This window comes from Caloenas nicobarica, chromosome 5 (assembly GCF_036013445.1).
Source record: "Caloenas nicobarica isolate bCalNic1 chromosome 5, bCalNic1.hap1, whole genome shotgun sequence".
In the NCBI taxonomy this organism is placed as follows: domain Eukaryota; kingdom Metazoa; phylum Chordata; class Aves; order Columbiformes; family Columbidae; genus Caloenas; species Caloenas nicobarica.
Window position 1 is genome coordinate 24497848 of NC_088249.1, and position 27709 is coordinate 24525556.

At 46.3% G+C, this 27709-nt stretch overlaps 1 protein-coding gene across 1 annotated transcript; it reads left to right on the forward strand.

Annotated features, from left to right (window-relative positions):
- Positions 1 to 1092: 1092 nt before the first annotated feature.
- Positions 1093 to 26391, forward strand: NEK9 (NIMA related kinase 9). Its single transcript, XM_065635448.1, has 22 exons — positions 1093 to 1381; positions 2713 to 2890; positions 5634 to 5689; positions 6556 to 6626; positions 8477 to 8582; positions 11223 to 11354; positions 12307 to 12417; positions 13012 to 13076; positions 14011 to 14061; positions 15143 to 15335; positions 16574 to 16718; positions 17659 to 17859; positions 18251 to 18297; positions 19148 to 19303; positions 19696 to 19804; positions 20347 to 20508; positions 20890 to 21060; positions 21290 to 21349; positions 21993 to 22183; positions 22418 to 22582; positions 23260 to 23472; positions 23872 to 26391. Exons 1-22 carry the CDS (start codon positions 1193 to 1195, stop codon positions 23992 to 23994), a joined length of 2895 nt encoding a protein of 964 aa, XP_065491520.1. The 5' UTR covers positions 1093 to 1192; the 3' UTR covers positions 23995 to 26391.
- Positions 26392 to 27709: the final 1318 nt, after the last annotated feature.

Sequence of the window (27709 nt, forward strand, 5' to 3'; positions counted from 1 at the left end):
TTCTAAAACTGACATGCTGCCTTTGCTGCTTGGAAGGTCAACATCTTTGTATGGAAATAGTTATGATGCACAGCAAATAAACTTCGAATAAGTTACTCACTTTTAAAACAGGCAAGTATAATGCTGAACAGCTCTTTAAACCTCACCACGTTGCAAAGAAGCCCGCTCCTTCTTTCATGCTCTGAGCAATAAACCATCTTCCCAAGGTAGTGTGATAAGACCTAACCAGGCTTTGTTGTACTTGGTTTTAGGGGTTTGTGCTTCAGCTCCTGATGTCTCCGGTAAGTGTAGGATCACTGGTCCTGAAGTGAACGTTGCTCATCATTCAACTCCGCTCTCCCCTCTGTGGTTGTGACTGCTGAACTTTGAAGACAAAATATTGAAAGGATGACGGTGTGCGTTGTCTATGAATAAATCACTTACCCAAAGCTGCTAATGCTTCCCTATGGCAGAGAAGTTATTGCAGCCCCCCAGATCTCGAATATTGTTTATGAAGCTTTCACTTTATTTCATCTTGGTTAGAGAGAAATGCCACGAATGACGAGTGGTGCGTCAGGGGACGCTGCTGCACTTTGCTAGCGCTGTGACACCCCTGGAGCTGCCCTCATCTTTCCGGCAGGCCCCTGAGCTCGGGACACAGCTCTGGTGCTCATCAGTGCGGTCCCCCTTGTAGCAATTATTTTTCAATAATGTATATTATGTGTAGTAAAGAAAACTTAGCATCTGTGCGATAAGAAACAGTGAAGACTTTTCTGATGTAAAAGTTACTTCAGACCGGGTTTTTTTAATTACCAAAATACAATGCGAAAGCTTTTTAGGAAAATAACCTTGAAGTCTTGACTTCTGGGGAAGTCAAGCACCGTCTGTGCCAGGCGCTGCGGCCGCTTCTGCTCCACACGGGGGTGAGGAGGAGGGCGGGGGAGGCCGCGGCAGCCCGCCCTGCCCTGCCCTGCCCTGCCCTGCCCTGCCCTGCCCTGCCGCTGCTCCAGCGCCCACCGCGCCGCGCTGGGGCCGGGGCCGGGGGCGCCGGGCGGGGCTGCGGCCGGGCCCGGGCTGCGGGGGGAGGCGGGAGCGGGAGGTCGCCGCGGCGGGAAGCGGTTCCGGGTCGGCGGCGGGAGCCAACATGGAGCCTGTGGGGCTGGCGGGGCCTCGCTGAGGGAGAGCCGGGCCGCCGCGGGGCCGCGCCGCCGCCATGTCGCTGGGCGAGTACGAGCGGCACTGCGACTCCATCAGCTCCGACTTCGGCAGCGAGTCCTCGGGCAGGGGCGGCTCCCGCGGCGGCGGCAGCCTGCCCGGCGAGCAGGAGGAGCTGCACTACATCCCCATCCGCACCCTGGGCCGCGGCGCCTTCGGCGAGGCCACCCTGTACCGCCGCACCGAGGTAGGCTGCCCGGCGGCGCGGGACGGGCCCGCCGGCCCCGAGGAACCCGAGGAACGGGGCCCGGGGGCGGCGCCGAGGAGGGCCCAGGGCCGCTGGCGGGGCGAGCGGGGCGGGTTCCGGAGGTGGCCGCTTGGAGGCCCCGGCGCCCGGAGAGCCGCGGTGGGGCTCGGCCCCGCGGTGGCACCGGCCCCGGGCTGCCCGACCGGCCCCGCGGTGACACCGGCCCCGGGCTGCCCGACCGGCCCCGCGGTGACACCGGCCCCGGGCTGCCCGACCGGCCTCGCGGTGACACCGGCCCCGCGGTGACACCGGCCCCGGGCTGCCCCACCGGCCCCGCGGTGACACCGGCCCCGGGCTGCCCGACCGGCCCCGTGGTGACACCGGCCCCGCGGTGCCAGCCCCATGCGAAGTAACATGCGGCTCTCGGTGTCGAGGAACACAGGGTTAGGGCTCCACGTGTTTGAGCACCAGTTTTTTAGTCCCCTGAAGTTTTGTAGGGCGATGTCGAGGCTCTTGCAATGCTTCTAAATTCCTCGTTTTTCTGTGTTTTTTTTCTAGTCACAGAAGGCACGGGGGCATCTCATATAGGTAACTCCCTTGTGTTATCAGCATAACGAGGGGAAAATAGCTGAAAAGCCAGTCCTCCCATTGCTCCCAAGTCATCTAATCCCATCCAGTTTGAGGGTAGTTGTGCTTTTTATCAGCTGTCAAAGAAATGTGCTTACCTTGGTCCCCAAGGGAAGGAAGTTCTTCAGTTTTTTTCTGCGGCAAGGCCACCCTGAGGTGTCACGGCTCAAACAGCTGTAAGTGAACACTGCTCACATAACAGGTCCCTCATAACATGTCTGACAACATGGTAGGCCTAACAAGGGCACACAAAATTTGTTCTTGTTTCTTTTTTTTTTTTTTAAGGAATACCTGAGTATTTGTAGTGGCTCGTGGTCTTGTACAATATCCTACAGTTATGAGAGAGGAAATACACTATTCTCCCTTTATTGAACTGGAGTATGTTTAGTCTCTATTGAAACAAGACAAACTCTGTGCCTTCCCCTGGAAATCTTGTAGTATGTGGTTTTTTATTTTGTGGTTTTTTTGGTTTTTTCGAAGTGAGTGCTGGCCAGCTAGAAAGATGGCTTCAGGCTATTGCTGTTCCTAGCAACAAACAGAAAACCTTAAAACTTATTGTTGTGAAGAATCTTTGTCTGAAATCTGTAAGAGGCAGGAAAATCCTTTTATCTTACCTGAAGTTTTAATTTCCTGCTACAAAGGCACATACTGTTCTCTTCCTAGTAGTGTATTTTTAATTAAAAGATGTGTAATTTGTATTTCAGGATGACTCACTCGTAGTGTGGAAGGAGGTGGACCTGACCCGGCTGTCAGAAAAGGAGCGTCGTGATGCTTTGAACGAAATTGTTATCCTCGCCCTGTTGCAGCATGAGAACATCATCGCATACTACAATCACTTCATGGACAACACCACGCTGCTGATCGAGCTGGAGTACTGTAACGGTGAGATCCCTGCTCTCACTCACAAACAGGTGGCTGCCCTGCGGCTGAGTCACCCTCCTGCAGAACCTGCGGGGAATATTCCTGGGGTGCCCTCTGGGGAGCGGAGGAGTAGAGGTGAATTCTACTGCGTAGCTCCTGAATGAGAGACCGAAAACCCTTCTGAGTGATTTGTGTCTGTAGTAGTTACTGCAGGCAGTTCTGCTAGTGAATGATTTCTCAAGTCTTCTTGAGTAGCTGGTGCAGTGGAAGAAGTGGGTTACTGGTATTGAATGCTCCTAATGCGTCTTGCTGTGTTCTTTTTAGGAGGACAACGGGAAAAGACCACGAGGATATTCAGACCTCTTTGACAGTACAGTGGGGCTGGTTTTCAGTAGCATCACTTAAATAGACGCCTTCATTTGGCAATTACAAATTGAAGCTCAAAAATCTACTGGCACACTGGAATCAGGACGTTTTCCTGCCTTGTGCTATCAGCTTCTATGTTTACTATTTAAAAAACAAATACAAAACTGGTCCTTCTGGTGGTCGAGAAAACTATAAAATTCCATCCAAGAACAGATCAGATGGTATCATTTGGAGTTTGCAGGAGAAACAGTCCCAGCTGGAATGGAAAGATAAAAGGATTTGATACACTATTTATTTCAGTAGTTCTCTGTGCAAGTTATTTATCTGCCCCAAAAAGACTAGATGCTTGGGGCCATTATAAATTCATTGAAGGGCATAGAGAGAAGCTGCATAGTACTGATGTCTGTACATGTTTGTTAGTGTCTCTAAACTGTTTGTTTTACTTTGGGACAATAAACAAGAGGTGAGTATAGAGCCTGCGTTGCCTTAATATGTCTGAGTGGTACAGAACTAGGGACATGAGAAAGAGGGAATCTCATTTAGGCTTATGGATATTGGTTTTGCCAATGTGTTAATAGTTGTTTCTGTGGCTTTTTTTTTTTTTTACAGTGTACAAGTCCAAGATAATTTGTCAGCAATTTTTAAAGTAAAGCTGGATCAGTCACTATCAGACAGTCCTCAGAAACCAAAGTTTTTACTGTTTAATTGGCACATCTCTTCTGGAGATTTAGGAAAGACTCAAATTTGAGTAAATATTGTCTCAATTTTACAGGGGAGGAAGCCAAGTTATTTGCCTATAGTTCTGTGTATCATGGTACCATAAGACTTGGATTTATAATGAGATAACATCAGTGAATACATCTGAAATAGATTTGGGAAGAAATATCCTATACAATACATTTGTTGAAGAGAGAATACAATGTCATAAAATTAGACATGGTTAGATGAAACAAAGAAGAAAAAAATTTGGTTTTCCTTTTAGTGTGCATAGAGATATTGGTTGTCCAAGTCAAGAGACAGTTTGTCTCCTTGTATAGGATTTTGGCGATGTAGTACCTGTCGTGCTGCTCTTTGGTTCAGAAAAGCTGCAAAAAGATGGCAAAAAGTCAGAGTTGGGGAACAGAATTCAATAAAAGGCTGCGTAGTCTGAATCACTAGGAAGAAGGTTCATAAGAAGAGGCAGAACTGAATACTTGGGTTAAATTGTGAACGTGAAGAGTGATTTGTAGAAAATTTGCAAATTTGTACATGGGGCAGAAGAAAGAAATGCTGAGAGGTAATAGTAAGTTTGAAAGAGAAGAAATCAAGCAAAGGGAATCTTCATTAGAATATCAGAAAAATCTTCCTAATATGAAAGTCTGACCTAAGTCCCTCAAGGAGGCAAAGGAGCCATTGCGACCTGCTTTGGACATCTACAGCTTGAGAGCCTCAGGGAAATCACACAGCAGAAAGTTGTCTTGCACCATACCCGTGGGAATGGGAAAGGGCCTTGTGTTCTTTTACTATTAGGACATAATACATGATAACTGGGAAATGGAATAGCAACAGGATGTGTTCGGAGATTTGGGATTTACTGGTAGGATGCTAATCTGACAGGGAGTCTCGCTGCCTGCAGCCCTCAGCATGATTTCTTTTAGCTCTCCTTGATTTTCAGACTGCCATCTTGAAATTGTCAGGTGCCCTGAAGAGTCTGCTGATTTCAGGCTTCTGGTGGTGCTGCTGTTGTCAACGCTTTGTGAATTCTGCATCAATGCATTTGGCAGGGCAGATGAAGGAGAGAGGCAGGTCAGAGCTGGGCAGTAAATAGGCAAAGACAGTAACTTATGCTTTCAGGGACTACTCTGAACTTATAATTGCTAGCTTTCTCTTTTTTTTGATGTATATTTATACATAATGCTGAGCAGGACAATCTCATGGTTTGGTTTACAGATTATAAATGTTTACATATCCCAAGAAGAGCTTACAGGTAAAAAAGCAGGGACTGCTAGCCTATCTTACTGATTTACTTTTCAGAGAGTATTAAAAGGTGGTGTTATAAAAGAATCATCTCTGTTTAAGCATAGGTATGACAGTGAAGTTCCTAGAGGAAGATGAACTTAATTTTGTGATTAAATTTAAGTGATGAATGCTGAGGGAGAGCTGTAGTTATTCATCAGATCTCTTAGGGCTGGGCAGGGCTGTCAAACTCATTTTCACCAGGGGCCACATCAGCCTCGCGGTTGTGTTCAAAGGGCTGAATGTAATTTTAGGACTATATAAATGTAGGAGTAGTAGTGAAAATGAGTTTGACACCCCTGTCTTAGGGGATTTGAGTATTCCCAGCAGCACCTGAGCAGAGTAACTGCTGCCATTAACTAAGATGAACCTCTCTGTCTTTCTCACTCACTTATACTTACAGGAGGGAACCTCTACGATAAGATTCTGCGGCAGAAAGACAAGTTATTTGAAGAAGAGGTAATTTGAACTGGTTTAAGGGAGTAGTGGGGCTGGCTTAATGTTCTGGGGATCTGTTTGGTTATCTGTATATTTATAGAACATTTTTTCCATAATTCTAGTGGGGAATTTCTGTGTATATCTGAGGACTGGCATCCTTCATCTTCTGTTGAACATTGCAGGTGTTTCTGGAGTATCAGAAACTTTTTATTTTCCTTTTTGTCTGTCTATAACCAGTATAAACTTCCAAGGGAGGAATAATGAAAGAGAGCGCTCAACTGACTTTGGTCACCTTATCATCCTGGCTAACCTTTAACTTTAAAACCTCTTTCTGTGTTTATTCCTGGTTGGTACTCAGTTTCTCTTCTTAACTGGTTTTTAGGTTCTTTTCTGAGTAATTACCTTGAATCTGTCTCACCACGGATTTTTTTTCTTGTTCCTTTTTCTTTATTCTTTCTAAACTTATTTTCTGCTGTCTGCTTCTACTTCATGCTGAGGTGGTTAATGTTTATACTTATTTATCTTCTATAATGACTTCTAAGGCTTTCCAGCTCATGGTGAATATTAAATGGTCACAGTTCATATTCCTGAGAGCCTAAATGTAGATCTTTCCCAGATGGTCATTAGCTGTCGTTCCTAAGGCTTTTCACTTACTGAACTCTGTGACGCTTGTCAGGACAGACACTGTGAACAGCACTAGAACAATCTACCTTTTGGAATATCCTTTCAAAGATTTCCAAAATGGGAAATTCTAAATTTTCATGCTCCTGAAAGAGCACCTAAATGGTGCAGTCAGACCCTCTTGCTGTGTCTCTGTGTGGCAGGGACATATGGGGTTCTGGGCGTGGTTTGAGCCTCACATAAGGCTTTTCTCCCTACCTTTGCAGATGGTGGTTTGGTATCTCTTTCAAATTGCATCAGCTGTGAGCTGCATTCATCGAGCAGGAATTCTTCACAGGTAGGTGAGACATGCGGTAAAGTGAAGGTAACCAGTGTGGTTTGTGGATTTGGGTGCAGAACTCCTTTGAGTATTCTTTGCTTCTATGTTTAAAACAAGCATTGAGCTTCTCTCCAAAGCATAGCTGAACTGCCTAGATATTAAGTGTCACATCTGCGAAGAATTTTTAGAAAACATCTGTGCAAGAAATTTTGTATATGAAAATGGAATTGCTGTCTTGGATGCTACAGCTTTGTGAACAAAGAGTTAATCCATGTAGCAAGGAAGTAAATTTGCCCTTTATTGCCATAGCACGTAAATGATGTTTGCTAAAGTGGGTAGCAAAAGCAGTTTCCACAGGCCAAAGATACTTCCTACCCGCTCCACAATTAATAACTTCAAACCAACATGTACATCCTTCTGTAATTCCTGGAGGCTAATGGTGATGGAGACTGTGCATTGCTGTAATATAACCTGTGCGAAGATTTGTCCTGCATTTGGCTGAATCTCATTTCTTCAACCTGCTATTTAAGGAAGTAATATAGCTTATTAGCTGGTAGTAGTAATTTTGACATTGACTCTGAGAGTTTAATGAGTAGCCGATTACCTTTTTCTGTTGCCCTTTTCTGTTTGGGAGGGGTAAATTTCTTGACTTATGTGTGCTTCAAGGAGGCCGTGATATTCTGGGGAGTACTGCACATGTAGACAGCTGTTTCCAGCGTGGTTGGATCATGCGCTGTACAACCTCCTCCTCTCACACAGCTGTGTGAGGATGTTTTCTGTGGGACAGCATCCTGGTTGCTGCCATTCTGATTCTTTGGTAATTGGCAAGCCTTGCTAATGAAGGGTTGGTACCCTAAACAAAGTGGTGCCCAAGTTTTTGACCTAAAGCAGACCTCATGTCTGTCCTGCTTTGCAGTGGTTTCCAGCTTACCAACCCTGTTGCCCGTCTTCACAGCAGAGTTAGCAGTCTAGGAACACATGTGGCCCCAAATTCTTCCATAATAATTAATCAAACAGTTATTTAAATGTTTGCAGTGATTTCCTTCTGCTGCAGACATTGTCAGAGTGACCCAGGACTTTGCGATGCCCCAAGTGGATGAATGCAAAGTGCTGCTTTACTTGATGTTGTCCCGATCTACACTGAGAAGTTGTTGATGGTACGTTAGGAAAAGGGGTGTTATGAAGTGTTGGCCATGGGAAGCGTATCATACTGTGGGGGCTTCCTCTCTGTATTTAGAGCCTCTTATATTCATCTGTGATACTCCATGTAAATAATTCTGTCTGGGATAAAGTGTTTTCAATGAGTTTTGGAATTCAGCATTTTTGTGGCCGTCAGCCTTTTGATCTTCTGGGCATGGTAGATCATGATATAAAGAGTTGTTCTTGATACATAAGGTAGAGGGATGTTATGTTTAAGTTCTAGAGTGGCATCTGTTTCACACCCTCTGTGTGTGTGTTTATATTTGCATACATACATATTCATGCATACATTTATCTTTTAGCGAGTTCAGCAGCTCTTGGCTTGGGTCTATTTATAAAACCAGGAAAAATAAGACCTGCTCAATGACCTTCATATGAGAAGAGACTGAGAGGGGGAAAAGAAGTCTTTGATCTGCGACCTTTACATAGGTGTCTGGAGCCTGAGCTTTTTAGACTGTTGTGTTTGTGCGGGGATGTGATAAAACACGGATAACTGCAGTTACTGCCCCAGTACTTGGGGTCAAATTGCCTTTGCAGAGTTCTGTGTGTGAGAGAGAGCTGGCAGAGTAGCAAGTACCTCATTTTGTGGGGGAGGTATTAGTAGTGTGTGGAAAACTGTGAAATCTGGAAAAATATTTGAATGTCTGCATTTCTTTTTCTCCTCTCAGAGATATAAAGACATTAAATATCTTTCTAACCAAGGCAAACCTGATTAAATTGGGAGACTATGGGCTGGCAAAGAAGCTGAACTCTGAGTACTCTATGGCTGAGACTGTGAGTATCTGCCACCTTTGTGTGCAAACTGAGGTGTGTTTTTCCTTCATCACTGCATGACTTGCAGAAGACTAGGGATGCTGTATATTCTTGCTGCTTGTCTTCTGTGGTGATTTCCTTTCCCTCTCTCTCAACTTCCCTCAATGTTCTCTCACTCACACTGGCATATTTGCTGGTGTGTTGCAGCCTGCAGTTTTCCTTACTCCCAGGTTACCTTTTGGAGGTCTGTCACTCTGCAAGTCAGCAGCAGGCTAAAGATAAGTGCCACTGTGGGCATGGAATTGTGCCAGAGCCAGTACAGCTGTGTGGGAGGGCACTGCTTTTCTGTTCTTGCTACCTGGGCATGGTACTTCCAAGGTGAAACGATGTAACGTGAAGGCAGTGCTTCCCAAAGGTAGAGAGACAGCCATATAGTCACATCAATACAGCGCTCTCCCTCTGGGCTAGTTGAGCCCAGCTTAGCAAGTTAAATTAATTTGGTTATGCTGCTGCGCTAACAGAGGCATTTTGCCTCAGATGGATCTGAGATAGCTTGGATGTGCTTGCCTGACATTGCACCGTGCCATAGATGTGTCCTCTACCTCTTTAATACTCAGGCTCTGAACTGAATTGTAATACAAAGAAGAAAGAAAGGCACTTGTGCTGCTTACAGTAACCAGGTGTGTGGTTTATTGGTAATGCTCTTGGAGGAGGGCAAAGCTTTGTAGGAGAGATTAATTCTACCAGGAGGCTGTCAAGCTTGGCTTTGTTCCAGACCCTTCCAGCAAGCAGCTTCTCAGCCAGAGTTGTGACACAGGGTAAGCTGTGCTGCAGGCTCCTGAAAGGCTCAGCTTGGACTTCCCAGCTCCATTAATTTCTGTGGTGAGCACTGGACTTTGAAAGGGAGATGTTGTCTGGAGCTCCTATCTGCTAAAGGCCTTTATTATAGTTTGGGATGCAAGCCAGCGTGCACTTCCCCTTAGCAGGCCATATTATTACATTTAATGCAAGCTGCTGGTGTTCTGTTAGGATGTGTAGTTAAATACTTGGCAACCTCCTTCCAGAACACGAGCGCTGTTGTGCAGTTGCACTGTATGTGGGAACTGAAGGCTACTGCATAAAGCCCTTGCTAAGCTGGGCTGCAGCAAAACCACTTCAATTTCATCACGTTTTTCATGGCCTTCTGGCTTTCAAAGAAAAGTGGAGTCTGTTCTATGAATTTCCAGGTTTGTTTTTACCTGTATTATGTGTTTTCAAACTACACCTGCAAGGTTTTTTTTCCTTTTTCACTCTGAAAAATTTTGAACTACATATCTTCAACCATATTTCATTCTGTATATGCTGACTGTGCCCGGGCTAGTTGCTCAATTTGTGATTTGTTGACCAGCGGCAGTCTGGAAGTAATTTTTTGTAAAATGAGTGCAAAACATGTTATTGTCAGTATTTGTAATTTTAAGTGTCAAATTACAATTTCGTAAAAGGTTTACATCTTGCTTACTAAACAGTGATTTCTTGATTCTTCATTTTTTCTTCCATTTACCAAGGAAGATACAGAAAATATGTCTGTGTCTCTCTTACAGAAAGCTTACATTATCCTTTGCTTAAAAAAAAGTTTAGGTGCAGTGTTCTAGTTCTCCATATGATACTCCAACTAGCTGGGCTTCTAAACTTTCCCATGGCTGGGACTTGTGCAGCTCTGTAGCTGTCGTGCTCTGTAACGGGGAGTAGAAGGGAGATGTCAGGTTCTGAGTGTGCCCATTAGGTACCTGGTGTTCTAGCAGGCCCTAATGAAAGGCAAGCTTTGTAGTCCCTGGAGCTTTGCTGAGAGAGTTGAAAAGAGGGCAACTATAAATATTTCCCATTCTTCTAAATTCAGTCTTTCCCATTTTGTTTCCTTGTCTAGTTCTTTGCTAGGGAATGAGCTCCATTCATCTGGAAGCTTCATTCTTACACCTTTTATCATGTTTGTCTTGTGTCTCCTTGTGACTTTGAGTTATGCCACTTTTTCTCTTGCACCCGGGAGGGCTTCTGTATTTAAGTGCTGGGTTTGGGGATTTTGTGTGTGGTGGGGGGGTGTTTGTTTTAAACCAGTTGTTCAGGAAAGCCCACTTCTGAAGTGAAAGCCTTTAAGGTAGTACGTAGGCCAGCTCTCTACTTACTGATCCAGAAGCAACCCCTCTTTCATCAGAGACAGAGTGGCCTTTGTCCTGACAGTGCCTTGTGATCAGACACAGTGACTCCATAAGCACGGGCTGGCATCTGTGTTTGGAAGCTTTGCTAGATCCCTTTTCCTTCAACCTCTCATGAGGGTTTCCATATGCCTGGTCAGTATTATGTTTAAGAGAGGGGCAAGTCCTTGCTGTGTTCTCATGACTACTGCTCTGTTGAGGAGTATGTACCACGTCAGGATCCGAGTAGAGAGGTGCCTGGGATCTTCTAAGAAACTCGAGCACAAGCTTGTGGATGAGAAGGGAAGAAGCATGCTTGTTGTTCCCATCCGTCCAGCACATTGGTGGAGTGTGTCATCTGTGTCACTTCAGTGCTTTGGCAGAGCTGTGTCTAGCTCTGATGCTCATGGGCCTGTGTGAATGTAATGGATACAGAGCCCTGAATTGAAGACTGCTAGATCATTTCTGATTTTTAAATGTTCTTTTTTCCTAGCTGGTGGGAACTCCATATTACATGTCTCCAGAACTCTGCCAGGGTGTGAAATACAACTTCAAATCAGATATTTGGGCTGTGGGCTGTGTTATCTTTGAGCTGCTTACTCTGAAGAGGACCTTCGATGCTACTGTAAGTCTGCAAACCAGGATGGACTGACTAACCTTACTTTTTATCCCCCTGAGATTCATGCTTGGCTCATAGCTTTCTTAACTCATGTTTTTCTTTCAGTGTTGTTTAAAGCTGCCGATTAAGAAAACAGTGGCCTGGGAGTGCCAGCTGTAGCCAGAGAAAATGTCTGCATGATTTTTCCCTGCCCTGTACATGCCTCTCTGGCTTCTGCCAAGCCCAGCCTTGTCTGCAGCCCTGGGTTTGCGAGATGCAGAATATAAGCTGTGCTAATTTGTATCATGGTTGTGAATGAAACATCCTTTTCTCTACAAGCAGGAAGTTTGTGATTGTCTAGTCTTTTTGGTTTTTTTCAGCACTACTAGCTGTGAATTTTCTGTGCAGCATTCTGTAGCAAAAACTTCCAGCCTTCAGATTTCATATTATTTAATCCTGTTAACCTTTTCAAAGTTTGGGTGCAAGAGAAGTGTTGTCAAGCTGGCATGGGAGGATGAAAGGGAGCATTGCCAGCTGCTATATGTGATTTGCCAGCTTGTGCCATGACGTGGGAAAGCTGCTAGCTGCCATGGTGCAGGATTTTGTAACCCTTAAAGAAACAAGTGAAAATACCATCCTTTCCTGACTTCCCCTCATCATGGCTACTGAGTCCCCTGTAACTTTGCTGCTGTGTGGTGTTGCAATGGCAGTGCACCGTGTGGGAGATTCCATGCAGAGAGAAACCTGTTCTCCCTCTGCTGTTAGGGAATTTGGTGAAAAGCTGGATGTTGCCACCAAGTCCTAGCTATCGGAGGTACCATTTCTGCAGGAATTATTAGATTTCTGGGGAACCTGCTAGGCAGGGAAGCAGGCTGTGTCCTGGTCAGAGAAGGAGAAAGAAAATAATGGTGGCCTGTAGTGTCTCTCCCTATTGGGCACATTGTCCAGTTCAGTTCCCTTACAGCTGGTTTCTGCCTAGAATCCCCTGAACCTTTGTGTGAAGATTGTACAGGGAAATCGTGCCATGGAGGTTGATTCCACTGTCTACTCCCGGGAGCTGATCCAAATGGTGAATTCCTGCCTTGATCAGGTTGGTGAAATACTTTTTAATTTTCAGATACCCTTCCCAGCTGCCTAGGCAATGTAATTCAGGCATGAAGGGGAATTACATGGCTGTTTTAACATGAGGGCTATTGATGCAGGGTAATTTCTGTGAGGCTTGAGGCATCACTAGGGCTGGGCTTCCACCAGTCCTCTGAAAGCAGTGTCTCAAGATACCATTCAGTCCTGCAGGCTCTGGAGGGGTGCTGGGAATGCTCTGATGACAATTATTTGAAGGGCTGGCAGAAGCAGTTATTTTATAATGCAGTGCTGCAGAGGTGGGAGCATCATCTCCGTACAGTCTCTTAAGGTTCTGTCTTTCTGACCATAACTCTGGCTTTCTGTGGGGAATTAATTTCTTGAGAGCAAACATAGTATTGATACCTTCAGAGCATGGATGTCCCTGCTGCACATTTCTGGCATTTATCCCTATTCACTCCAAACATTTGAATTAATTCCTTTCCCTTCTGAAGAGAATCAGGGAAGGAGGTCCATGCAGAGGTGAACAAGGTCTTCTGGCCCAAGATTTCATTGTAGATGATGAGCATTTCCCCAAAAATGACTTGTTGTTCACTTCTTTCAGGATCCAGAGAAGAGACCCACTGCAGATGAATTGCTTGAACATCCCCTTCTCAGCAAACGCAGGAGGTAATCAGATGGTCTTACCCGAAACCTGGAGAGGTGTCAGAGGGAACAGGAGGGTTTGTGCAGACTAGTGGTGTTTATGCTTTTGTAGCAAAGTCCTGAAGTTAATTTGCTGTGATGTGAAGCAGCTGTTGAAGAACACTTCATCCTCTTGAGAAGTGCATTCTTGCTGTCTTGTCTTATGATCTGATGTTCAGTTGGTGCATGGGTATGGCGAGAAAGGTCTCTGCATCTGTTGTCTTAGAAGCTGTTGTATTGAGAACTTTGAGGCATCACATTCTGAGGCTCCTTTGAGGAATGCTGGTTCCTGCTCTTCAAACCTCTGTGAGCAAAGGGTCACAGAGATCCTCCTGTGCTCATTGGGAAAGGCTTTTCAAAATATATGTATCATGCAATATAGAGACACTTGCTTTCTCTCTTTTTTACCTCCCTCTTCAAGAGAGACTTGCATTGAAAGTGGCCCCTTTTAGCTTTTAGTTTGCACATGCTGTCTTTTTAGGAAAGGTGAACCATAATTCTGGACTGTTTGGAACCCACACTGGTTGCTTTTGGAATAGCAGACTTAGTCCTTTATACCAAGATTGTGTTGCTTGGTGGTCAGCAAAGTTTAGTCTTGCTGTATGTGCTGGTAAAAGCTCAAATTCTCATCATGTTTAGTTTTTAAGGTCATTCTTGTGCAATATGGGTATTGGTTGACCACATTCTGGTATATACGTAGTTTGTTGTCCTCAGCTCTTGTGGAAGTTTGTTAGCTATTTGGTACATTACTTCTGTCCTACTTACTGGGGATTGCTGGGAGCTGGTAAACAGTTGCCACATTTCCTCCAAAAGGGAGCAGCATTTTATTGGAAAGGAAGGCAATCCATGCATGCTGCTTGTCAGTAAATTGCTTTGTGCAATGTTACTGTTTACTAAAATGCTTTTTCTCTTTTGTCAGGGAGATGGAAGAGAAAGTCACACTGCTTAATGGGCCAAATAAGCGACCAAGGTAATTATTTGGACATGTGTTTGAAAGGAAGTCTGGAGAGGGCAGCTCTCCAGAGAGGAACTTTGCCGAGAGTGGTAGTCTGTGACAACCTTAACGGAACAGTGTAGTTTAGAAGATCCCTAAATGCTAGGAATTTGACATAGTTATTACATGGTCCCATGTTTTACTCTGCCTTTTTTTATCCTGCTTATATGTATGGCTGGAGCCTTAGCTCAGCCGGTCTCATACAGCTCTCATCTGTCCTATTGAGGATGTAGTTTTTACAGCCTGTGTAACTGAGAATATAATGTAGATCCCTCCTTTCACGTAGATTCCCTTGAGCAGGCGGAATATGACTGAATGTTGAATATTAAATGACTATAAATATCTTTCATAAAACTGGATATATGCAGAGGTTCTCCACAGTCCCCAGCAAGCCTGTAAGCAGGGTTGCTGCGGGAAGCAGATGGCCTCCATGACGTGTATAGCTGTTTTCCTGTGGATTTGTCAGACAGAATTTTGCCTTTATTCCCTTGTGAACTTGGAAGTACTATCTGAGAATTTTATGTGAAATTCCACTTCATTGTTGCTTACAAACAGTTTGCCTTGATTACAACTTCCATTTTGCAATCTGCTTGTGAATTGATTCTTAGGAACAAAGAGTTATATTTTTGCCCTCGGATGGAAGGCTGTGATTTAAATAAAGAGGATAGAGGGAAGTTAGAAGCTTTTGGATGCTTCTGTATTTTGAGCAAGATTTCATGACCATTTGTAAGGCTTTTATTTTTCAAAAATGAGAACAGCTCCGCAGCCATTCAGTGAAAGACCCGTCTTTTTAAATGATACCTAATTGGATTGTAGGCTTTTTACAATGCTTCCAAGAGGCTACTTTCTCTGCTGCTCCTACACAGGTTTAATCCTGAGTCTCCTTATAGCACTTGAGGCCTCACAGCTACTCAACAAAAATAACAGTTTGTGAAAATAAAAACCATAAATGGTTGCAAAGGGAAAACTGATAGACAACAATAGGAAAATGAGTGATGACAGCGAATGCAAACTCATGATTAAAAGCATGTATGTTTTGCGGGGGGCTCTTGTGCAGGTCAAGTACCATGAATGAGGCTCCCATTGCAGTGGTGACTTCGCGCACGAGTGAGGTGTATGTTTGGGGGGGCGGGAAGTCTACCCCCCAGAAGCTGGATGCCATCAAAAGTGGCTGCAGTGCACGCCAGGTGTGTGCTGGTAACACTCACTTTGCTGTGGTGACAGTGGAGAAGGAGCTCTACACCTGGGTGGTAAGTGAGAGAAACTGCAGAAAGGGGCTGAGGGTGGGAAAGGAGAGCCCAGATCCACTCCTGCTCTTCATGAGCCTGTTAGAATCAGGTGGGCAAGCAGCTTGCAAAAGGAGAAATCAGATTGCAGTGGAGGCTGTGAAGCTGTCTGCTGTGGGGCTGACCCAGCTCTCCCAAAGCAAGTGCGGTTTTGGGAGAAGTGTTCCATCATGACAGTAAGTGTACTGGAGACTTGCCGTGCATTGGAGGATTGTAGGTGGTGGACTTGTAGGCCTGGACACTGAGTCAAACATCTCTTCCTCCCCTTCTTGACTGCTAGAAATGCACTGGAGGGTTTGTGTGATGTTCTTTTGGCTTTGTGTATTTTTGAGGAAGGTTTTTTGAGATCAGAATGGGTGGGATGAGTGACCTTGTTGTAATACAGATGTCATCTGTGAGGCATCTTGTGGATGAAACCAGAGATGTCTTATACTAAATAATTCTGCTTTTTGTGATGAATAGAAATTCTGGAATAGTTTAAAGTGAATTTAAAACATTGGCATATAATGCATTTAAAACAATTGCATCCAGTCATCTTGAGCTTAAATGGTCAATGACATGGAAGTATTCTGCATCTCCAGGCTTCCACAGGCTTTTGTATTGATGATGCGGAATCTTTTCAGACAGATTAGAAAATACTGGTAGATGAATGAGAGGAGAAAGAGATCTGAACATGAGGAGAGCAACTTGAAGGCATTTGCTGGACGTTCCTACAAGAATGGCCACTGAAAACTTTCAGCTGGCTATTAATATTTTAGTTTTAGCTTAACACTACTCAGAGTTTTGTTTTTCCTGTAGGATTGGTAGGTCTGGCCACTTCAGTGACACTTGTTTCATGTTATGGATTTCTTTGCAGCCATTAGGATTTAGAAAAGTAAGTGAAAAAGCTGAAGGATGAATTTTAGTCCTGCAGCAGGGAGCGGATTCTGTAGCCTGACAGATGAGAAAGGAGCAGGGGTTCCTCACCAGCTGGTGGCTTGAGACCGGATCACTCCTTGTTAGAGCAGAACTGCCTTAAAGCCTGTGCTGCCATTTAGGATGTTGTCTGCTGTTATGCCACGTAGCAGCCTCTACCCTAATGTAGCTAACACACTTTCTCTTGCTCTTTGCTGTCTTCTCTTGTTCACTCAAGGTGCTCTAATTGTTGGCACCATCTGTGGAGTTGCACATACATAACCTTACCAGATGTTTCTGTCGTGCAGAATATGCAAGGTGGCACCAAGTTGCACGGGCAGCTGGGACATGGAGACAGAGCCTCCTACCGCCAGCCAAAGCATGTTGAGAAGCTTCAGGGAAAAGCCATTCGCCAGGTGTCCTGTGGAGATGATTTCACAGTATGCATCACAGGTGAGAGCTGGAAGGAAGACCACTGTCCTCTCACTTTGCTGAGCTGTGGAGATGTTTGCCTTCACAATAAGATCAGCAGAGCAGCTAAGGGGATAGTCCCATATATTACTCACCCCTCAGTTTGGAGGATAGTAGATGAGTAGTGGAGGTAGATCAATGTTGTTGCACAGAGGAAGATATTGACTCTGAAGAAGGCTGGGAGTTTTGCTAAAGATACGCTTTTTGTTGATGAAGCTGGGTGTTGAACGCAGCTCTCTGTGGCTCTGCAGAGTCCCTGCTCTTACCAATGCATATGTTGCCTCCATACATGCCTGTGTTAAAGACAGAGGAGCCTGAAGTCAACAATGTAAATGTTTTTGAAACTGTTTTTGGACTGTGTGGGGAAAGAGTCATGCAATAATAAGAGAAGATGCATATCTGAGATTTGCTATTTAATTCAAAAGCTTGAGACCTGATAGTTGTCTCTAGTTCTAGCCCTCTTCATACTTCTAAAGATGTGTTAGCTGTGGTGTTGTATGTTACGGAAGAATTTGAATCTTGCTTTACGTATGAAAACACAATTCTCAACAAGGTAGTTTCCAACTTATTTTGCCAGTGCTGGAAAAGCAGAGGTTTGACAGAGATAAGCTCAGATGCTCAGTGTACTGGAGGAGTGACTTAGGGAGCCACGGGATCAGTTTGTGGGTTTCTGTTAAAGAAAGCAGCAGGTTCAGCCCAAGGTTTTTTGACACTGGTGGCCTGGAATAGCTGCAGGTTGTGGTATAAGGTCATCCATCTTAATGTGAATAAGAAAGGACTCCATATTTTCCCCATGACATTATTCTGCACTATAGAGGAGGATGATTACACAAAAGCGGTTGCTCTGGCCGTGTCCTAAGAGGTTAACATGCAGCCTAATACAAGCTCTGTGTTCTGACTGAGCTTCCCTTGTATCCTTCAGATGAGGGCCAGGTGTACGCCTTTGGCTCGGACTATTATGGATGCATTGGCGTTGACAAGGCTTATGGCTCTGAAGTACTTGAGCCCCTGCAGCTGGATTTCTTTCTTACCAACCCTGTGGAGCAGGTCTCGTGTGGGGATAACCACGTGGCAGTGCTGACCAGGAACAGAGAAGTTTACACGTGGGGCTGTGGAGAGTACGGTAGGTAGAGTCTCCCTGGACCCTAGAGGCACTGGGCCATATGTCCGCTCCAGAAAACATCGTGGTGCAGGTGTGTAACGCAGGGCCTGGGTAAGGGCTGGCTGGTGTGTCCTGGGGACAAAGAACGTTGTTTCTTTGGGGCTTTCTTTCCTTGTAAGGATGGGAGCTGAGGACTGAGCCCTTGGGACTTTACTCTGGGAAGCTCTAGGGTGCCACTTGGCTGTGAGTGGTGTCAGATTACCCTGAGGATTGACAGACAATGATGCACATAGGGGAGCAGGTTTCTGATTCTGTAGGGAGATTCCTTTGGGACTATGGAGAGACAATACAATTTCTTAGGGTCAGGCACCCTGCGAGGCCATTTCTAACTGCAGTGTTTTTACTGATGCAGGGCGCTTGGGCTTGGATTCAGAAGAAGATCATTACACCCCTCAGAAGGTAGGGCTGTGACTACTTCTTCTCAAAATCTGCATGGGCATAAATCCAAATTAGTTGCTGTTTGGAAATATTAACTGTCTGAGGCTCAGGTGTTTTTTTCTGAGGTATTGTAGAGTTTGCAAGGGTTTTAACTTCCTCACTTTAGTTTTTCTTAATTTGTCCATAGGGATCATGGCAGAGGGACATGTCACTCACAAAACAACCAGCATCATGACTTAGAGCTTCATTGCTCTGATCTCCAAGCTGGAACTGGAAATGCCCAACTTAACGTTGTAGAAATCATAGTAGGAAATACCGAATTGTATACCTTGGGTCTGTAGAGGAAAGTTGCAGCAGTGCAAACAACTTGAGTCTTCGTATTTGACGTAATGAGTTAAAGATGAGTTGAAAGTAAAACCCTCTTGAAATACAGTGCTGGGTTAGTTGAGGTAATCTAACCCATTGGAGGTTAGAAACTAACAAGGATGTGCCTGGAAGCCAAATATCTGTGATCACACAGTATCACACCCACACAGCGCAGACCCAGCTCTGCTTGGCTAAATGGGTCTGATGCTTGTAGACCCCAGCTGGCCGGGATTCCTGTGCACCACATTTCTGGTTCCTGTGCTAGGTGACTGGTGTCTGCATACAAGGTCTAGAATGCCTTGGGTTCCTGCATTGTGACTGGAGTTTCAGTATGCTGTAGACGCTATGATATTCTTGCACCTTCATTCAAAATAACCACAGTGTGCGTTGTCAGTGGCCAGACTGGACGAACCAGTGCTCTAACCCCTGATGTTTTCTATGTGACAGCTTCTATGTAGTAGGTATTGGGATTCTGATTTTCTTGGGATATATTTCTTCCACACAGGTGGATGTTCCGAAGACCTTAAACATTGTGTCCGTTCATTGTGGCTGTGATGGGACTTTCCTGCTCACACAGACAGGCAAAGTGTTGGCATGCGGACTCAACGAGTTCAACAAGCTGGGCCTGAATCAGTGCACGTCAGGGATAATCAACCATGATGTAAGTGCATTTGGGTCCCTGGCTCCAGCTCCCAGCAGTCCGTTGTATATGGGGAACTGGAGGTCCTGTGACCATGACAAAGTGTTCGCTAGCTGTGTGTCAATTTGTTAGTTCCAATCCAAGACAATGGATACTGAGATTGCAGGAAGAGGCAATTTCTTCTGCAGTTTCCTGTCTGCCCTATGGGCTCTTGTCAGATCTGACACAGTGAAACAGATAGAGAGCTGCTCTGCAGGGACTTAGCCAGTGACATGGATTGTAGCAGTTCTTTACGATATCCATGTTGGGACTGCCTAGCTTAATGTCGTGGTCTGTCAAGACCTGCTTTTGTAGGTCTTAGCTGATAAATGTGTGGTTTTTCACTCAGTGCTTACCCACATGTCTTTTCTCAGACATACTGTGAGGTGCCATATGCCACTTCCCTTACTTTGGCCAAGCAGCTGTCCTTCTACAAGATCCGTACCATTTCTCCAGGGAAGACACACACAGCTTCTATTGACGGTGAGCCCTGTGTATTAAGAAGTGAATACTGTTTGCTACATTACTTTACATCAGCTTTGCCCTTTTAGCCTGGCCCTGGACATTGAGGGTTGTGCTCTTGGTAGCAGGGCTCACGCCTGCTCCAGGAACCCAGGATTCCTGTTCCTCAGCAGCATTGCCTCCTGGTCAGCTGAAGCAGCAACATCAGCTTCTAGCTCAGCCTTCTTGTTTTCAAAGGGGAGGAAAAAAAGTTTGGGAAAGAATCACACTCTGGGACAGTGAAGCAATAATTTATGACCAAGTTAGGCTTTACCCAAGTGCCACCAGTCAGGGCTGTGAGGAGTCGTAGCCCCCAGCATCAGAAAGTGGAGCAATGGGAGAAGGAGCTGGGGAGGTGTTTCCAGGCTGAAGCCATTCCTCTTGGCTAGCACTGTCACCTCCCGGCCTGGCTGGCTTCTCAGCAGAGCCCGTCCTGGTCATGGGCTGTCGCTGCTGGTTTTCTGCATGCATGGCTGCTTCCAGACTTGGGCCCTCACTGTGATTCTCTCCTTGTTCCTCCTCAGAGCGAGGCCGCCTGCTGACCTTTGGCTCCAACAAGTGTGGACAGCTTGGTGTTGGAGACTACAAAAAGCACCTGGGAATTAACCTGCTGGGAGGCCCCTTGGGGGGTAAGCAGGTGATCAGGGTTTCATGTGGAGATGAATTCACCATAGCTGCTACAGATGGTGAGTGGGCCTTTGCAAAGTCGTGGTGGCTTCCTTTGAAATAGATCTGCAAGGGTGGTTAACTGGCTCCCACCAAGCAATTCCTAGACCACTCCTGCAGCACTGCACTGAAATAAAGAAATCCTCCTAGCCTGGGGCTGTCTGGCCCCAGCACTTGTGCCGGTGCAGCGCTAAGCATTTGCTGTCCCTGGGGCTGCAGAGTGCTGGCTTGATGGCTGCCTGTTAGATTCATTATCAGTTTGTTCTCCCACTGGCAAACTGGAGCTGGTGGATTAGATACTTTGGGATAGCACTTACAGCAGAGAAGCTGTGATCCTTGTAGCAATTAAAGGCCAAGAGGGAGTGAGTGAATTGAGGCTCCTGAATCTCTTGTTTCCTCAGACAACCATATCTTTGCCTGGGGTAATGGTGGGAACGGGCGTCTGGCAATGACATCGACGGAGAGGGCTCATGGCTCGGATATTTGTACCTCATGGCCTCGGCCAATATTTGGATCATTGCATCATGTTCCAGACCTGTCATGCCGTGGCTGGCACACCATCATTGTTGTTGGTAAGTGTAAGTTTAGGATGAAATTTTGGGATCTTGGTTATGATCATGTATTGCTTGCCGGGACCTAGAATATAAATCCTGCCTGGGAACAAACCAGGTTGCTGTGGTGTAATGTGGCAAACTACTCTGAGCTCTAGGCCTGCAATGTTGGCTTTATTGTGTGCTGTTGTAGGAGTCATTTTGCTTTCCATGTGGCACTCTGACTGAAAGCACGTTTCTCTCCTTGCAGAAAAGGTGTTGAACTCTAAAACGATCCGATCCAACAGCAGCGGCTTGTCCATTTGTACTGGTGAGTAACCTGCCCTGGGGAGCTGGGGTTTAAGTCCATTCAGTGGTCTGTTTTAGTGAGTGCAGTTTGGTCCTGCAGCATGGTGTCTCTGCGTTTGAAAGGCCTCACAGAAGAGCTCAAAGGGAGGAAATCTACAGGGTGTTTCAAAAAGATGGACCCAATTTCAAAGCAGTGTGATTTCAAATTGAGTCCATCTTTGTGAAACACCCTGTAGCTGGTGCTGTGCATGGGAAGGGGTGGCCCAAAGCTGGGAGAGAACTGAAACAGAGGAGGAGAACATGGATGCAGCAAGGCCTTTGTAGTTGAGAAACTTCAATTTGACAGTGAAAATCTGAGAGGAATTCACAGAAGGGAGCTGATAAGGGAAGGGGCTATGGGGCAGCTGCTGGAGAGATGGAGCCCAGTTTCTTGGACCCATGGGAGGGCTGACGCCAAGAAGCTGCAAAAGGCTGCTGCACACAAGCCCTTTTTGGAGGGCCTGCAGGGAGTGTTAGGAGATAAGGTGTTGAGGGAGGTGCCGCTAGCATGTGCTCTCACCTTGGCTGGACAGCCCAAATTTCTGCATCTTCTCTGCTCAAGCTGAGGTTTAGCAACAGGAATAGCAGAGGTGAGAAAATAAAAAGTTTTCGCTCTTGTTTGCTAGTGGCTCAGAGTTGCACAACTGGAGGAGGAGAAGAAGAGGATAATGAGCAGGAAGCGGAGACCCCCAATCCCAGTGGAGGCTTTCGGGGAACCATGGAAGCTGATCGTGAGTTGGGGGGCTGGATCAGCACCACAGAAGCTGCGGGAGGCAGCAGTACTGACAGCAGCTCCTGCCCTGGCTGGCTGCGGAAGGTAATGTGGTGTCTCAGAAATGCCTTGAAATGGGGATCTAGGCTGAGGAAAAGCCAGTGACCCCTTTCACCTTTAAGGGATGCTCTTAAATGTTCTCAGAACTGTGCTGTGCAAGGAGCCCTTTAGGCCTCACAGCCTTTTTTACCACAAGAGGGTGTTGGTGCTTTGGTTGAGGAGATGAAGTCAGCTGCAGCAAGGCAGGCTGGCCTGACAGTGCTGCTTTTGTATACCCAGGAGCTGGAGAATGCTGAATTCATCCCCATGCCTGACAGCCCTTTTCCTCTGAGCATGGAATCTTCAGAGCCTGAGAAGGAGACTCTCCCTTACCAGAAACTTCAAGGACTCAAAGTGGCCTCTGAGGAACCTGTTGGATTAAACAAGCCCAAAACAGAGCCCTGGGTAATGGTATCCAAGTGAATGCTTGGCCAAAATCTCTTGGGAACCCAAAATGACAATGTTTGAGTTATGGGGAGAGCTGAGAAGAGGGTGTTGGATTTGCCTAATTCATCTGGGTGAGGAAAAGAGGGCTGTTGATAGTCAGAGATGATGCTGCAAAGAGAACAATTCACAGGAATCTGGAACACAAAGCTGAGGCTTGGTCAGACTGAAAATAATGAGACCAGTTCTGTGGAAAAATGCAGTTAATGTAACTGGAAAAAAAGGGAAGCCTAATGTCCAGAAGCCTAGCAGAAGATAGAAATTTAGAAAGCAGGAATTGATCTAAGAGAGAAAGAAGAACTGATACAGAAAATCACTGAGAAATTAGAGCCTGAGAGACTACTTTATTCCAGGGTCTTTCTGTCCCAAGAGGAGGCACAGATCCCAGGTTTAGGGCAAGAGGGTTTAAACCAGATGGATTTCGGTGAAGGGAGCAGCTTTCCCAGAAAAGGGAGGAAGTCAGTGGCTTTGTACAGGAGGTATAATGACAGGTAGCTTGCTGACGTTGGCTGCTAGAGGTTTGGGAAGTTGGGAGAGGCACTGGGGTGACACTTCCTATGCATGGTTTCTTCTTGTGACGTGTACAACTCCTAGCTTTGCACTCACACCTGGCCTGATGTCTCTCTGTGTCTCTGCAGCCTACTTGCCTGAGCCCAACCTTGCCATGTGGTGAAGGGAAGGCTGTGTCTCCTGTTGCGGGCTGCATGTGCAGTGCTCTGCAAGTGGAGGTGACGCACCTCCGAGGCCTGGTTTTACAGTGTCTGGATGATCAGAAGAAGCTGCAGCAGGAAACTGTTCGTCTGAGTGCCCAACTCCAGCGGTTCTGCAGGGGGACGGAGGGGATGCAGCAGGTGAGGACCCATCACCTGGGTGCACATCCACGGTCAGGGCTCACTACACTGATCCCAGCTCTGGCTGCGCAGAAGGAAACAGCTCTTAACAGATGTTGCTCTTGGAGCAGAATGGAGGGACTGAGCATGGTGCTGGTCTCTTGTTCGAGCTGCAGATGCAGACTCTGGTAGTAGCAACAGGGATGAAGCCAAGAAGACAGTTTTCTGGGAGGACAGCCCAGTGCTTTAGGGACCTGGGATTCCCCTTTGTTTCTCCTGGTGAGAAGGGATGGGCCGTGAGATGTCACAGAGAGTCCCAAATGGCTGTGGAGAATAGGAACTGTGCCTTGTGCAGCTCCTAGCTTCTTTGCAGCCAGTCTTAGAGCTGTTTGGATAACTAACGGCTGTGTGTTTTGGCAGGTGGAAGTTCATTCCAAAGGAACACAGACAGCCAAAGAGGAGATGGAAGTGGATCCGAAACCTGACTTGGATTCAGATTCATGGTGTCTCCTGGGAACGGACTCGTGCCGCTCCAGCCTCTAGTCTCCTGAGCCCACTGGGATCCATCTAACTTCACAGCACACTAACCGAATGCAGAGAGCGGCTTTCCTGGCTTCAGGTCACTCGCAGACAAGGAGCGAGGCCGGAGGCTCCAGAGCAGCACCCATGTACGTTTGATATGAACTGGGAGTGAGTTTGAGAGAGGAAGGGCCCCTGAGCTCTAGGCCAGCTCAGTGACTGAAGCAACAGCAGCTCCTCTTTGTACCTTATCTGTCAATTCTGTGCGTGAGGCAGAACGGCCCCATTATGGCGATGGCTCCAGTAGCGGCTTGTGGCCTTTTCATTGTTTCACTGCTTTTCGGGAGCTGCCTTTGGGACCCCAGCATTCATCACTGCATTTAGAGATGACAGGAGGAGACATGTTTTGTACTGAAGCTGGTTGAACCCTAAGACTCGCCACCTTCACTTCAAAGGGGTGAAGGACTAGGATCCTCTCCCTCCCATATGGTAAGGCCCAGCCGGTGAGGCTGCTACCCTCTGCTCAGGGGCAGAGGGAGCAGGGAATGTCTCATCCTGGAGGCAGTGGAGATCTTCCTCTTAGGGAGATGATGGTAGGCAGCATGTCCTTGCCTCAAGGCACAGCTTCTGGCCATTTGGCTGTGTCCAGTGGCCTGTACAGACAGAGTTTAAAGGCTTTATTCTGGGTGCCTAGAGCTTTCCATCTTCCAGGCAATGCACAGAGATGGGTGTCATTTCCAATAGCAGGAGTGGGGACTGTCTGAGATGGGATCTCTGGTTCTCAGTTGCAGACCACCTGCTTCCCAACCAGATGACAAACATCTGGGCCTCAGACTAAGTTGCCCATTTCTTGTTCCGGCCATTCAACTTGATTTGGGTGCCAGAGCTTCTGGTTTCTTGGCATAAGCCCATAGCTGCTCCCTGCTTGGCTTCTGTTCTGCTCAGCCCCCAGTGCCCACACTGTGTGTGGGTGTGGGAAGAATCAGTGTTTTTCCACTCAGTGTTTTGATGAAGCTGGAATGCAGTTTCTTACCCAGAATAGGTCATTAATGCTGTGGTCACAGGATGCAGCCTTCTCCAGTGACCATGAATGATCAAGTCTCTGTCCGGAATTCACCTCCTTTCTAGAAGCGAGAGGCTTTCCCAAGAAAATTGGAGATGGGAAGAGGCATGGTGTGATGCTCAAGATTTCCTCATTTCCTGTTAGATAATGAGGTTAATTTTATTCCCCTTAAATTTATTAGCAAACTGACTTTGAAATAAGCTTATGGGATTGGTAGGATCCCTGGGAGCAGCTAGCCTCCCCCACCTTATGTGAAGCCTCTAAGGAGTCCTGAGTCCTTCTCACCTTTGATGTGAGAGTGGGGTTGTGGTTTCATTAGACTTAAACCATCCCCATCAATGGCATGTCACTAGAATTGCCTTAGGCCTATTGGAGTTGGGTATCCTATCACCTCTCCTGGACTGCTTTTGAGAGACTGTTCTGGGGGAGCCAGCATTCCCCATTTGTCTCTAGAGGTGGATACCAAACCATTTGCTTGTAAGATATGATCCTTAAATACTACTTCGGTGCCTATTGCTCGTACCTTGGAGCTGAATCAAGTGCAGTCTTTCCAGGGCAGGGATTGCACCGGTGTGGCCATCTGTAGTTACCGAGGGAAGGGCAGGAGGACAGCCCTCCTGGGAGGTGGTGAGCATCAGGTGCCCTGCCGTGGCCACATCGCTTGGTTGCCCTTGTGACTCTGCTCTGCTTTCCCCCATGCTCATTGGAGCCTCTTCTCAGGTTTGGGTCCTGGCTTGAGGGTTGTTGTTGCAGTGGGAAACGATTGAGTTGGCCATGCTGCAGCAGTGCCTTTGAGGAGCAAAGAGCTGAGCCTGAGCCATGTCCAATAAGCAAGCACCAAGCTGATGGGGGTCGCTCTCCTGCAGTGCACTGCTCTCTTCGTGTCTCAATGCTCTGCAGTTGGGAAGCTAGGTGCACAGACCGGATTCGCCTTGGATCTAGTGGAGGGTTAGGGTCCCTGACAGAGGATGCCCTGTGCTCTGCTATCTCATACGTGCCTTAGAGGAGTCACGCTATCCAGGTTGTGCCTGTTACAGACCATGGATTTCACACCAGCCAGCTATGCAACCAAAAAAGCAGTTTAAAGCCAGCACCTTCATCTTGGGCTGAAAACAGAAGGGCAAGTGGGCAGAAGTGCCTTTGAGCAGTTTCAAACCCTTTTTACTTCTCCCCTTCTTGCAGTGCTAGCTCCGTATGTGTTGGTCTCCTGCTAGTATTGCTACTGAGTTGTTATAGTGGAACACAACTTATGCCTGCTCTGACACTCTGGCTGAAAACTAGTTTGTCATTGTCTTTTTTTGAAAGGTTAAAGGGTGGAGTGGTTTGGAGTTTCTGTTTAAATAAATGTTTAAACTCAATCTCCTGTGTTTGGAGTAATTTTTTTTTCCCTCCCTCTGCCCCGAGAGGAAGGGTAAATATGCATCTAGTTTGCTGGCTTCATGGCATTCTGTTTTTTTGGTTTTTTGGGGTTTTTTTGCTTACAGAAAGGGGGCCAAGCAGCTTGCAGGTTCTTTGCTATGGGAAGGAAAATGTCAGGTTCTGTGTCCTTTCACTTAAAAAATAAACAACAAGCAAACAACAAAACAACTCTTTTTCTTGCTGCTGCATATCCTCCTAGTGACGTCAGGGGGCTTTTGTGTGTGTGTTTATTTCAATAGTTTGAGTGCCAAGTAGGAAATGAGTAATGGGAAGAGAGAGGCTCAAAGGGAAGAAGTACCTGTTTCTCTCAGAACAGCTTCTACTGAGCATGAAGGCCTACAGACCTGCCTGCCACCTGCTCAGCTAACTGTTCCTGCACACTGTACTTAATGCCTGTCACTTCTGACTTTGTGTCAGGGTTTTCAGTAAATTGTGAAGTGTCTTGAGAGGCAGAGCTGACTTACAGACTTAAAATTCGCCAGAGATTGGGATACCGAAAATGCAGCCTGGCTCTCAGAATGGGATTGTACTGCAGTAGCAGAAAGGGAAGCTGAACTGGCAGGAATAACAGCTTGAGTCGTGCCAGCGCAACACTACCCAGGACAGCAAAGAAACCGGGTCAATCTCTGTTCTGAGCCTCATGCTTTGGCTAAACTGTTAGTAAGTTTTAACCAGTTATCAGAGTCTTTCTGGATACTGCCCGCTGTCTTGACCTGGAACAGTAGCTCAGCAAAGAGGGGTGAACTCCCCATGGTTAGTCCTGAAACAGAGATAACAAATGGAGGCTGGTGATTTCATTTCAATAACTTCTGTTTAATCTACAGTTTCAATTTCAGCATTAGCTGTTTGCCTGTCACTTAAAAGAAGTCCCCAACAGACGGCTGTATTTTACAGTATCAAAAGCTTTTCTGTGTCTATCTACACCATTTGCACTCTGCTGACTTTTAGGGTCCACTAAATACAGTTAATAAAACATAGTGCAACAGAAATGGAGTTAATATTACAAGGCAGGCAGTGGTACTGAATTTCTTAACTACTCTGTTTAATTCAGCTACACCTTTCGTTAATACAAGGGGGCTGGCATAAAGGTTCCAGTTTACCTCTTTCCCTTACCACCTGTTGCTATCCTGTATTTCAAAGCACTGAAGTTAAGGCATTGATCTTGTTTCTCCAATCAATTTGGATATAGCAAATTATTTTCCCTTGTTTCAAGTCTGGTTTTTCTCTCCTCTCTAGGTTTGTACACTCTTTACCTGG

Excerpts from the sequence above, each read along its gene's own strand:
- NEK9 (XM_065635448.1), top strand. The coding sequence starts at position 1,193 with ATGTCGCTGGGCGAGTACGAGCGGCACTGCGACTCCATCAGCTCCGAC. Across the intron at positions 14,062-15,142 it reads GGGCCAAATAAGCGACCAAG|GTCAAGTACCATGAATGAGG; the intron begins GTAATTATTTGG and ends GCTCTTGTGCAG. Across the intron at positions 16,719-17,658 it reads TTTCACAGTATGCATCACAG|ATGAGGGCCAGGTGTACGCC; the intron begins GTGAGAGCTGGA and ends TGTATCCTTCAG.